Source organism: Pagrus pagrus (assembly GCF_965226575.1).
Source record: "Pagrus pagrus genome assembly, chromosome: 21".
NCBI classification, from domain to species: Eukaryota; Metazoa; Chordata; class Actinopteri; order Spariformes; family Sparidae; genus Pagrus; species Pagrus pagrus.
This window is the reverse complement of record NC_140208.1, coordinates 21795296-21808971: the sequence shown is the minus strand read 5'-3', so window position 1 is coordinate 21808971 and position 13676 is coordinate 21795296. Positions and strand designations below refer to the sequence as shown.

Below are 13676 nucleotides of genomic sequence, written 5' to 3'. Positions count from 1 at the left end.
CCAAGGTGAGGAAGCTTTCACATACTGACCCATTGTAATAGTAGCCAACTGCAACGACATTTGGTTCTGACCTGCGCTGTAAGGTGCCATTTGAATGACAAATAAAAGAAGTCTAAGTCTAAGTATTGAATAACGAGGGACATCTGTTCCTTCTTGCTTATGTCTCTGGTCTCATCAACCAAAAATGCTGAAGAGCAAATTCACTAATTACTGAGGTGCGGACCATTTCAGCCAGACAATCAATAATTTTGTTTTGTGTGGCATGCCCAAGGTATGTGATATTTCTTTGACTTGTCTTTTTTTTTTACTATGGGATCGTGCTTGGCAAGCAGTTCCATAATAGAGAGGAAATGTCCTTTATTTCTTTTCCTTTCTGTGCAATGCTCTGTGTAGGGTTTCTCCAACAGTTTTAATGTACTGTCTCTATTTTCCCTCACTGATTTATCATATCCTGCATTTAAGGAGGCTGAGAGAGCTGAGGATGTGCTTGCAGTTGACTTTTCATATTCTGCCCATGCTAACATAGTATTAGTATGTGCTTCAGATTTCGCATGGCCTTCTTTTGGCCCCATCTTTGTAGGTTGCCGTTTTCCAATTTTTTAACCCCTCTTCAGAATACTGAATCATCTGAGGAGGGGAGACTGAAGTGTTGGCTGGCATAACAGTAGGCAGAGTCTTTACTCTGAGAGTATTCCAGTCATGTACGTATGTGTATTATACCAGTCTTTAGAGAAGCGCCGTCTTATTTCCCTTTGAAGGGTTCGAGAGAAGTACAAATCAAATCAAATCAAATCAATTTTGTTTATATAGCCCAGAATCACAATCACATTGCCTCAATGGGATTTACAAACTGTACAGTGAACGACATCCTCTGTCCTTAGACCCTCGATTAGACTGAGGAAAAACTTGCCATATTGAGGAAAAAACCTTTTAACAGGGAGAAAAAAGGAGATGGAAGAAACCTCAGGAAGAGTCACAGGGGAGGATCCCTCTCCCAGGACGGACAGTTGTGGCTGCTTGGGCTGCTCTGCTCTTGATTGGGAGATATATATAATGAAATAAGAGGCAAAAATCAGTCAATCTGATAATAATTATAATAATAATAATAATAATAATAATAATAAGAGTAGCTAGCCCCTCTGCACAGTAATTACCGATTACATAACATATCAACCTATAGACAATTCTATTCAAACTATTTAAATGACCAATAAACATTAATCAGGCTTTTAGTAATTATGTCATAACTTGTAACTCAATGTATAAATGCTTTGACCATACATTTATCCAGATGATGTTGCTCTCTAGCCTAGCCATCCATTTCATTATCAGGGCCACACAGTCATAACTTCACCTGTTGCTTTTTTTAATTATTGTTATTGTTTATTGTAATATTACTATCCTTTGGCTGCTGTGGCACAGAAATAAAGGAATTCTGATTTTGATTCTGATAATCATAAAACATTATGAGAGGGTCATAATGTCATTAGGTCTCTAATGCATTATAACTTCTAAGTGCTGTATCGTAGACAGCTGGACATGTTTCAGTTTGTTGAAGATGTTTCACCTCTCATCCAAGAGGCTTCTTCAGTTCTAACTAACTGGAGGGGAGCTGCAGGCTTTTAAACTCTGTGTGGGAGTGTCCTTACAGAGTCGTTAAGGACACGTGTGAGCTCTGAGTTTCAGAGTCGTTAGGGCCACTTGTGGGTCGTTGGTCCAACCGGCCTTCATGCGGGTTGCTAGTGCTAGGTGAGCCCAGGTGTGAATGGTTGTTAAGCTGTCTGGGGAGAGAACTCAGTACAGCATTGTAGGTGGGTGATAAGTAATGTCTCAGGCCACCTCCTCTGTTCAAAGACAGTCGTTCCAGTTTGACATAGATGGATTCTTTTACTCCTCTTTCAAACCATCTGTCTTCTCTGGACAACATGTTAACATTGTTGTCCTCAAAGGAATGATTTTTCTCCTTCAGATGTAAGTGGACAGCAGAGTCCTGACCTGAGGAGTTGGTCCTCCTGTGTGTTCACACAAACAGCGCCCTCTGGTGGCGACTCCTGCGTGTACAGACAAACAGCGCCCTCTGGTGGCGACTCATGTGTAGTACCGTTCAAGAACAACAATAGCAGTGCAGAAGGAAGTAAACAGGACCTGCAGACCAACATCCACTGGAGCGATCAAACAGGCGGCAGAACGGACCTGCTGGACGAACAGCACCGTCACAATGATTTTGACATGTTCACTCAGTAGTATCTGTTTTCTACATCCACCCACCGCCAGCAGACTCCACTGGGTTCCGTCCAGTAGGATGTGTCACAGATGAGACGTTATTTGTCTGCAGCCTTTATGAAGGATACCGTTCAATGCAACGAGGCCGAACAGAACTCCTGCCTGATGCTGTCCCGGTTCGCTCAAACGGAACCGTTTCTGTCTTCGTGAATGTACCGTACAGTTTAACATTGTGGCGCAGTCTGTTTACTGACCGCGGGTGCGAACAAAATGGAGGATAGTAATCTGTTGTAACTTTGCTCCGCTCAGACTGCAGGAAAAACCTGGTGTTTATGGTAAATGAACTGTTTCATATTATATTTATCTGATAGACAGAAAGAGACACGGAAAGAGAGAGGTTGTGTTGGAGGACAGTGTCAGTGAGAAGAGACATGTAAAGACTCACTTGGCAGAGACTCAACGGGTCTGGTACCAATATAGAAGCACAGCTAGTCTCAGACTGCTCACTTGTTCATGTGGACAACATAAGACAGCGTGTCGTCATGTGAGACGTCTCACAGAAGGACAGCAGCACCGTTAAATATCACAAGGAGGACTGATGCCACAGGATGACCGACCCGGGGGAGACAGCCAGTGTTCCCGGCCCCTCCGGCCTCAGCAGCGGAGCCGGACTCAGTTTGGCACCGGGCAGAAGACTCCCAGGCCGGGTCAGGAGTCTGTCCTCCCCCAACCCACCTGGAAGACTGACGTCCCTTAGAACCAGGGACCTGACACTGGGAGGGGGGCTCAAAAAACCAAAGGTAATAAATAGCACACCTGTGTAACAAAGCACTGACAGACTGGACACCATACACTTCATCTTAAACTCGCATGATAGTAATACAGGAAGAATAAAGCCAATAAAAAAGTATGAAGATTATTCTGAACAAAGAGAAGACAGGATGATAATTACATTTTAAGGTAAATCCTCTTTTTTACAGTTAGTTTTGTAACAGTGCAGCCAGTCTGAAGTCCTTACAGCTGCAGGTGACAGGTACAGAGAGGTGCAGTAAAAGTACTCATTATGCAGAATGGCATTTTTCAGAATAACTGATATCATTTGATTGGATTAGAATAACTGATGCACATATGTTCATCTCTTTAATGATGTTTTATCTTAATATTACGTTATCATTGTTTACATTATGTTATTTGGTAATACTTTCTATGAAGCCTATGTCTTTGATACATTATAATTCTTTATTAAAAAAAAGACTTGTAATATGTTATAACGTGTCTATAGGGACGTATAATCATAGTTATAACACTTTATGACAAAAATCATAAAACATTATGACCCTTTGGTCTCTAATGCATTATAACTTATAACTAAGTGCTGTATCGTAGACAACTGGACTTTCAGTTTGTTGAAGACGGTTAAATGGAAAATGTTAGATTCTAAATTGTGGTTAAGTAAAAGAATAAATTAGCAGAAAATGGAAATACTCAAGTTAAGTACAAATACCTAAAAATTGTACTTACGTACAGTGCTTGAGCAAATGTACTTAGTTACATTCCACCACTGAAATAAGGCTGTAACAGTTCTGTTTGTCTGTAAATGAATTAAAATGATAATGTGACACTGTGAGTGAACGCATCTCCTGCCTTCACAGGGAGGTCAGGGGTCACAATAACACACTCTCATTTGGTTTGGTGGTCACTTTAATGTAGGTGCTAATAAGATGGTCACAGTTAAAAAACCTTATTCTGCTAGTTGGAAAAAAACAGAGATATCATCACCAACATGCATAATACTGTTATAAACCAGTAATATTGAGTCTGAAATAGTTTATAGTATCTTAAATGTTCTATCTATTTGTCAAATACTTGGCATTAACAGTGTTTTATATTTCTTTTCTTTCCCCAAAGAAAACCTTTGAGCCAAACGTCCACGCTGTGAGGAAAAGCAAAGATGAGTGAGTGACCGTCAGTACAATGTTTTCAGTCTTCTGTTCAATATTGAATGCATTTCACATTTGTTGCTGTCAGTATGTAGTGTTTAATGATTATATACATCATGTCTGATGGTTCACCAGGGTAAAGGAAGAGGTCCATGTGGCTCCAAAAAAGGAGAGAAGAGACAGGAATGAGAGGATGAGAGAGAACAGAGGGAGGAGGAGAGAGAGGCCGAAGACCATCCAGTCTCACTCCATCTTTGAACAGGGTCCTGCCGACACTGTACGCAAAACAGGTGCTCAGCCTCTCTTTTCTCTAACTTCAGGTCTTTTTCAGTCAGATATTAGCAACCACATGACATGTTTAGTTACAGATGCATGTTGTTGAACGTGTCTCTCTGTTCAGGCTGGCGTGGTGCTTCAGACCTGCATGACTCCACCTCCTCTACTGTGTGTAAACTGGTGAAGAAAGAGAGGAAGGAGTCAGAGGAGGATGAAGATGAAGATGAGATACTCAGTAAACTACAGAGGGATGATGTGAGTACTTCCTGCGTGCTGCCATACCTTGAAGGACAGATTCACATAGTCTATCTTAAAACAAGACTAGGAGGAAACCTAGTTTATGACTGTACCATGTATGGTCAGTGGTAGTGTCTGTAAAGTGAATTCATGGTTATTAAATGTTCATCTGCAATTTTCTGTAATGTTCCCATTAATATTTGTTCTTGTGGTGGTCATACTTTAAGAACAAATAGGGCTCTATCGTACGCCTGGCGCAAAGTAGCGCACAGCGCAGTGCGGGTGTCATTGCTGGTTTCAGACTGACGCAGTTTTCTTTGTGTAAATGGAAAATGTACATGCGCCCACCTTTGCGCCCCTGAGAGTGTTGTTCATAAAGTGAGGTGTGGTCAGATGCATTGATGGTGCCATGCATCTTGAGCCAGCAGAACGCAGCTGTGCCATATACCAACAAAAAGCTGGTCTGATGTCACAGCGCAGTGTGTTTCCTGATATTTATTATGAATTATTCAGATAATAAGATGGGCCAACACCGGCGGGTTCAAAACAAACGTACGCTCTGCTTTTATAATTAGAGAGGCTGCTTTCACTTATTTTAAATGTTTCAATGCATGCAGTAATATCACTGTAACAAATATTGTGGCACATTTAAGGATAAATTAAACCAAAAGCTGAAGAGGAAACTCTCAATTAAACTTTTATCTCCTGAAATAAATATTTTTAGACAGTATCTCAGGATTTATGAAGACAGCTGCTTCACTCCAAACTATTTTGGAGTGCTGTTTTACTGAATCTGAATTGTGTGTGTGATCTTATGATGTGAAGAAGAACACAGAACATTAATTAACATCAAATACTAACCGATCCTATAATTACTGAGGCCTAAAGAAACCAGCAGGTTCATCTGTTTCACTTTAGAATATAGTTTACTAACATAAAGAATAGAATGACAGGTAACACTATGAAGCACACATGTGACGTGCAATCATGAAGTATTAGGATACGTAGGCTATGTAGGCTACATGTAACGTCCTGCACACTATAATTTATTGCTGCAGTGTCCGGGTGCTTTACCTGAAAGTCTGGCACTGGAATGTTAAGGAAGTATTGTTGCATACAGTATCCGCGTTTCTGAGGTGACGAGGTAACGAGTGGGAAATTAGCGGCAAAACATGCTGTGCTGAGAGTAGTGAGAAGCACGTGCGTCAGGGCGCACATCACGCACACATCATGAACCTACGCTTAGATAAATTACAAATTGCCTGGGACTTTTTGTTGCTAGGTTTGACACCCTCATTTCAATCCAAAATGATCCACACAATACATGGTTGAAAAGGAAACCAAAGTCGTTTATTGAAACCATATGTCAGGGAGGGGGTCCTTACTGGGCGTCTGCATCACCTGCAATGAAGGGAGATTGATTAGTGAAATTGAACGGGATACATTGCGTAATGCAGAAAAAATAGAAATGCCCCGTACCTGAATTCTGGGGAAGGATGATTGGAACCGAGGTGGAGGGACGGTTGAACTGCGCCTCGGCAAGCGCCAGCTGTCTCCAGTGCAGCTCCAACCTCTCCTGCTTTATCCGGACCAACTCTTCCTGCAGGGCAGTTTGTCGTTCGAGTTGGCTCTCTATTCCCCGCAGCACCACCAGCTTCTCCCTCTCCAGGCGCACCAGCGTCTCGCTGCAGGTGCAGGTCGTCATTGCGGGCCGCCCTGTTAAGCCTCCCTGCATGCGGACACCGGGCCCTGCTGGTTGGCGCGCGGGGACAGGGCACGGTTGTGGGGGGTCGTCCTCTCCTGGGGGCGTGCACGTCCCTGCTCCGCTCCCGGATGGCTGCTCTTCATCATCACTTTCTGAGAGCCCCTCGTCCCCCTGAACATCGATGCCCCCCCTAATGCCTTCAGAGGCCGTCTTCCCGATGATGGAGAGGACTTTCTCCTCGTCAGGAGTGAGGGTCGTCCCACCCGGTGCTCCACCACCCGTGCCCATGGATTCTCTCCTCACCTTCGCACTCTTCTTTTTCGTTTGGCTCTGGAACTCCTGCCACTTCTTCCTCACAGCACCCCAGTCACGCAGGCCACACGGGCTGGAGGGGGACATCTTTTCGGCTATGGCCTGCCAGACACGGTTCTTCACCGTGATGTTCTTTTTACCCCTTGTTCCCCCGAATAAAACATCACGGTGATGCCAGACCTCGTCCTCTAAGACGCCCATCTCCTCCGCTGTAAACGCCGGTGCCCGCTTGCCTCTTTTGCTGCCGGTTTCTTCCATTCTCACATGTGTGTGCCTATATCCACGGGGGTATATATGCGCTAATGGGCTTGATTACTACTTGGATACACCTGTTGGCACACACACACACACACAGACACACCCACACCCCCACACACACTTATGCGCTGATAAAGAGGTGGGTGATCGATTTGCCTGGCATCGATTGATTCAGTTTCAGCAGCACCGCGGTGGACAGCTCCCACTAAGAGCTTCTTAAGAAGCTTCTTTGGCTTGATCTTAAGGTTCTCCTAAGAACGCATCTGGGAAACACCCGTATCTTAGCGCTCCTTCTTAGCCGAACCCTTCTTAAGAGCTTTCTTAAGTCCTTGAGAACGATTGAATCTGGGAAACGCGGCCAATGTCATTTATTTTAGGATTCCCATCAGAAGCACATGAGTGTGCATCTAGTCTTCCTGGGGTCTTGAACATAGAAATAAAATACAGACAGACAGTAAGAAGGAACAGACAACTCAAGATATAAGACCAAACAGGTAACCTAAGAAGATTAGCAGATGAAAATTAAGGATGACGTGCTAACAGCCTTGTCATTGCCATTAAACAGAAAAACAAGAAGATATGAAGTGATAGTAAAACAAGTAGAATTAACATAAACAAATGCCACAATTTGAGGATATTACAACAACAACAACAACAACAATCAAACACACATACATGTAGGGGTGTGTGCTTATCCTCTTTATACTCTCCTGAAGTACAGAAGAGTGCTCAGTTGTTTTTCTATAGAGTGTAATGAGGCTGGTTTCTGTCTCATCTGCAGGCACAAAGCTGTTGACCAGTGAGGTTTGATTACTATTCCCATTCATAATGATAATAATCACCACCATCTCAACAATGTTTGTAAGCAATATTATCTGTTGCACCCACAGTTCATAGATGATCCAGGCCTGAGGAATGATGCCAAGTTGAAACCCATCCAGCTGCCTCTGAGTCAGTGCAGCAGCTTCACACTGACGGCCGCCGCAACATGTGAGAAAACTACCTTTGACTCCTCCTGCTGCTCCTGCTGCTCCTGTCGTACCACTTACAGTCGGCCTGAACACATTCAAGAAATCATTTTGCAATTATTCTCAAAGATATTGCGATTGTGATAGGCGTCATCATTTTTGTGGGAATGGTAATTTTTGTATTTTGTTGTCACTGAAAATAATTATCAAAATGATGATGATGCGATGTTTCTGTACCAAAGCAGCATGTTGCCATACATCTGTAAAACATGATTTTAAGGCCAGGGCACCTTTGTAGCACCGCAGTGCTTCATTTAATAAATCAGTTAATTTAATAGTTGTGCGGCCCTAAGTAACTGTCACATACCAGTTAGCAGGGAGGACGCTCATGTCAAGATTACGCCCATTTCTTGCAGCCACAAGCGTTTCTGTTTGGCGTCTGGTTTATGCAAATGAGGTTCTCTGGAACAAGTCCTAGCAAGCTTGAAACGTCATTTTGCTCAGCACCGTTGAATGCTGGCTGTATGAGCACCAAATGTTTACATGCACCTACTGAGAGGGGTCGTGGTCATAAGTGATTGAAACGTGTGTAAAACAAGTGACCATAAAATGACTTCCATGCCTGCCTGGACTACCACAGAGCTACAGAGAGCGGCAGGGATGGTGATGTATTTTTGTAGGAGTTTGTAAGAGTTGAATAGTTTGCAGCCTAAGTCGGCCTGTAAAGAGTCTCTGTGTTCGGTGTGACGTTTAATGTCCCAGACAACCTCTGTAGTAACCACGTGTCAGCAGATGCCTTTTTAAGACACGTAAACGCTTTATAATTCACATTGACTGTTGCCTGCTTTAACCACATCCATCAGTCATCTAACCAAGAAAAAAACCTCTGTCTTGTAAAACAAACAGGTCCAGAGAACCCTGCTCTGTTCAGACCTCCGTCCTGTGGAGCTCCGAGTAGAGCCGGCCACAGCAGGACAGAGCTGCCCAAACCAGAGCAGCCGTCCCTGGTGGAAGTGCTGCATGATCTCAGCCTGTCTGGCAGAGAGGAGCTCTTCTTCATGCAGCTACCTGACTGTATGCCCAGCAGAACGCCTGAACAGAAGGTCGACAGCGCTCATGGATCCACAGCAGATAATGCTGCCAAGAAGGAAGGCAAGCCTGAAGACAAGAGGCCTGCGCATGGACAAGCGCAAGTGAGTTAAAGAAACAGTTCACCCAAATTATTTATTTTTTTCTCCCCAACCACATGCTGATTGAAAGTCAAGAAGTTTTTGTAGTCCACAAAACATTTCTGGAGCTTCATAGCAAGACTGTGTTCTCCACCCTTGACGCACTAATGCAGCTACAGTGGTATGAAAGTTTAGAACAAAGCGGTTTCACAAACTTTGGGACATTGAAAATCACATTGTTTTAATACAGAGTTTGAACTAGCATCTGCTTGGTACGACCAGGTCATGTGTCTCTGCCTCTCCTCAGGAGGCTGCAGTGAAGGACGGCTGTCCTGTGCTGTCTCAGTGCCCAGAAGGATTTTTGGGTAAACTGCAGATCCGGAAGTCAGGAAAGGTGGAGCTGAAGCTGGGTGATGTCGTCATGGACGTTTCTGAAGGAGCTGCATTTTCCTTCCTGCAGGTACTGAGTGTGTGTGTGTGTGTGTGTGTGTGTGTGTGTGTGTGTGTGTGTGTGTGTGTGTGGGTACACACCGTATTGTAACTTACTACAGTTTTATTATAAACAGCAGAATGAACTGTGAGGTTCACACAAAGTCACTTTCGACTTAAACGAAAAGCATCAATTCTGAAATCAGTATTTTCATTTCAGCCTGGATATATTGTTGCATCAAGTATGAAATTAAACACGTTTAAACTCACACCAAACCCTTCATTTAAAAAAAAGCATTGTCGTTGTCACCTTGCTTGACACCAGTTCCTTTAAAATTGTGTAAGGGTTTCTTTTTTGTACATGTGTACACATGAATGTTTGTGTAGAGGTACATGATATTATGTTTTTTTATACTTAACATTATATATTACTGTCTGTCTGTAGATTTCACTTCCTCTGAGTAAACTAAACCAAATCAAGTTTTATTGTCACGTATCGATCATACACAGTACAATGTACAGAGAATGAGTCTAAAAATGTAATCAAATAAAGTTCCTTTTTTGAAACCATTTTGGAAACTCAAATTTGGTGAGCTCATTCACGATATTCAAGCAATCTATGAGTTGTTTAGTCTTTAATTTATCGGAAATAAAATAAAACATGCCCAGCACCATGTTTTAGAGCCTGAGATATCAAACTTGTTTTGTCCAGTCAAAGATATTACATTTACAACAATACAAAATAACACAGCAGGGCTCCATATTTGCCAACAGGAGGATCTTCTTATCAACTTATTAATGTCATGTAAACTGCAAACTCCTGCATAATTTGGTTAGATCTACACTGAGCAGCAATCAGAGTCTACTTGACTCAGTGGATATCTCTATTTTGATTTTATATCCTATTGATTTACAAAATGTTCAGGTGAGTGAGCTGCTAACTGGCAGCAGGACAGGAAAGGAAAACAACTTCTATCATTTTCTACATTTATAATCCAGCAACATCTTCAATAAACCACTTTGAAAGATTAACTTGTGTTTTTATTTTTTTAATTAGGCTGCACTGGATTAATGGATCACTAATTAACGACTCTAACAGACTACTGATTAATCAATACTTTTTTATCTTTTATTTCACATTGTGAAAAACAACACAAACAATATAAAAATTCATATAAGTTCAAACCAAACCAAAAAGCAAACATTTTTCTGGTTCCAACTTTAATTTACATCATGTCTTCTTATCATTGACCTTCCCATCACTTTTTCTGTCGCTCTTTGTTTAAAATGAGAAAGAATTGCTAACTGCAGTGTCTTCTACCTTCAAACAAAGTTAAAAGGGTCACTTGTACATCACATAAATAATTACATCCTCAAAGAGAAATCCACTTGTATCATTTATTTGGGAACTGATTTCAACTGAAATTCTGAAATGTCGACTCAACTGGGAGAAGTTGGACTCCACTTTCTTAAGAGGCAGCTGTTTTTTAAGTTTCATAAGAATATACATCGCCATTTTTATCAGTGATGTCATTTGAAGAATATTTCTTTTAGTGAAAAATGTTTTCAAAAACAGGTGAACCATCAATCTTTTCTGGAATTGAAAGTTACCCTGTTGCTGTTCATACAAGTCATCTGTTCTCCTTCCTCCTGCAGCAACTGGTGTCTGTCCGTCTCTCTGAAGGCCGGACTGGAGACATGATGGTGTTAGGAAACGTCCACCACAAACTGGTCTTATCTCCGGACTTCCAGGCTTTACTGAGACAAGCTGCAACACAGCAGCCAGGGCCCTGATCATCTCTTATCTGCTGCACAGAACCAGAACACAGAACCCCAACAGACTCTTTGACAATCTGATTGAATTCTGTAGACTTCCTGGTCTCTGCTGGGGTAAATGACAGGTAGTCTAATGTCTATTCTCCATACCTCAGCTATGAGGTTTAAAGGCAGCTATGTTAGTTAACCTCCGTAACCTGTTTTTATGTATATGATTGTGTGATTTATTTTTTTATTTGGAAAATTTGGAAAACTCTATGAAAACAGTAGTTGAAAGATTTTGTTTTTCTCTTTGGTGTAAAGACACTGCCAGAACAGACATGTTTTCTGCAAGGATGCTATACAACTTGTATATTGTTACCTGAACACTTCACAGATGGGTGACACTGAGAAGTCAGTCCTACACACACCAGCACAGCAGCTAACATGATTGTGAGCTTGAGACACCAGCAGAAGACATCATCAGTTACAGGGAGTATCCACCCAGAGAAAGAAGACCGTGGTTGAACCGAGATAGAGGCTACAGGTTCCACCCATGTAGAACAGACTGAACGAGTGACTCCATTTTAACTTCTAGGTGCTTTGATAACTGAATAATGTGTTGTGTTAGTCGACTAAAAGCTGCAAAGCAAATGTACATTTCTGGACCGCTCATTAACTTACTGCACTGATGTACAGATTTTTTTTGTCATCTTGGAGTATAAAAAAAAATGTTTTACTGTTTTTCTGTTCATGAAGCTGAAGTTTTTTGGGTTTTTTTGCTACCTCAGCATCATTTATTTTTTCACACATCTGACAAAATGTTTCACATCAGCTTCAAAGAGTTACTTCATATCAGCTACAAATACGGATGTCACTGAAGTTGTTACAATAAAACAGTTTTTGTATTAACTACAGACCAGATTTCCAAATGTCTATCTGTTGTCAAAGTCTCATCACAGTTTTTCTTTGAAAAATGGTTAACATTACAGCAACCTTCTCAGAGTCTTGAATGACCTCTGTATGAACTCAGATGTAACAGACTGCTCTATTTTCATTTTGCTGGACTGAAGGGCAGCATCTGATGAAGTAGATCATTTCATCCTGATGAACATGACATGACATCAGCATTGGGTTGGTATATAAAGATCATTTTTAAGGCTGCAGATCATATTTCCATGCTATGAGCAGCCTCAGGTCCTCAGACACAGAGCTGTTGGCTGTGTCTACATTATAGACAAGGGGACCTTTTAATAATTTTTTTTTCTTATTCTGATATCTCGTGTTTTAAACATTGACATTGTAGATTTTTCTGTCTGTTTAGCCGTCATTATTTTATTCCTTCATTATTTATTTACGTGTAAAGGCCTTTTTGAAATTGTTTTGAGAGATACTATAAATAAACATTATTATTATACAGTAAGTGTACTTGGGGTACACTTTGCTTTAAGTCAGTATACAAAGACATAATAAATGGTTTATTATATACAGTCAATGTACAGTATTTGTCAACCATTATAACTTCTATTAAAAACATTGTTACATATATTTTCACTGTTTTAGTCTTCCCTTATGGGTGGCAAAAGGAGAAGTTATAATTATTGACAAATACATTAATAACCACTTAAAACTGCAAAGGGGTGAGAAATTAAAGGGTAAATCCACCAATATTACACATTAAAGTGTGTTTTCAGGTCTTGGGGAGGTCTACTGTCTATGAAATAAGTAGTCTAAAGTCTATTGTGGCTCCAGAGAAAGCTGCATGCAATGCTAAAACAGTTGGCTGCTTTTCAAAACCTGCCACCTAGATTACCCACAATGCATCTTAGCCACTGAGTTACATCACTGGAGGGAATTTATCAGATAAAATGCAGCTTACATTTTGACATTGAGGCTTCTATTTTCACTGCACTCCAAATATTGGTCGTTGGTCTTTGTGACTACAAAAAATAAATATATGTATTGGTGCTGAAAAAAACCATCAGTCAATCTATACTGTAAACCACTACAATGTTCATATACTGCTTACATATGCTAATGGAAGACATAAAAGTATTGGCACATCTTTAGTGTCTGAACTGAATCATGTCAGGAAATGTGACTGAGGGTTCCTGCAGCAGTGTTGGTGATGTCTATTCTTTCCGTCACTTGCATGTGTCATTTTATCAGGAAACAAAAAAGTCATTTTGTAGAAAGGTAAATGTTTATTCAGTAAACACACAAAACAAAGAAAACCATGAGCCACAGTTGATGCTGTATGACCATGGGAGAGCTAAATACTTTTTACAAGCAAAATAAACTACCAATACTGAGTGTGTGTTCTTCATAATGAACAGATGTGACTCTACAAAGACCGGAGAGAATCTGGATTTTAGATTTCCTGGAAAATAACGGAGGTTTGTTT

At 41.2% G+C, this 13676-nt stretch overlaps 1 protein-coding gene across 1 annotated transcript; it reads left to right on the top strand.

Moving 5' to 3' along the window:
- The first annotated feature begins 2096 nt into the window (after positions 1–2096).
- Positions 2097–12189, top strand: LOC311250621 (DNA-directed RNA polymerase III subunit RPC4). Its single transcript, XM_084342471.1, has 8 exons — positions 2097–3023; positions 4132–4178; positions 4299–4453; positions 4564–4694; positions 7842–7941; positions 8826–9112; positions 9396–9548; positions 11174–12189. The coding sequence occupies exons 1-8, from the start codon at positions 2832–2834 to the stop codon at positions 11309–11311; spliced, it is 1203 nt and encodes a 400-aa protein (XP_084198597.1). The 5' UTR covers positions 2097–2831; the 3' UTR covers positions 11312–12189.
- Positions 12190–13676: the final 1487 nt, after the last annotated feature.

Coding starts and splice junctions, on each gene's coding strand:
- LOC311250621 (XM_084342471.1), top strand. CDS start 2,832: ATGACCGACCCGGGGGAGACAGCCAGTGTTCCCGGCCCCTCCGGCCTC. Junction 4,179..4,298: donor GTGAGGAAAAGCAAAGATGA/GTGAGTGACCGT, acceptor ATGGTTCACCAG/GGTAAAGGAAGAGGTCCATG. Junction 9,113..9,395: donor CTGCGCATGGACAAGCGCAA/GTGAGTTAAAGA, acceptor GCCTCTCCTCAG/GAGGCTGCAGTGAAGGACGG.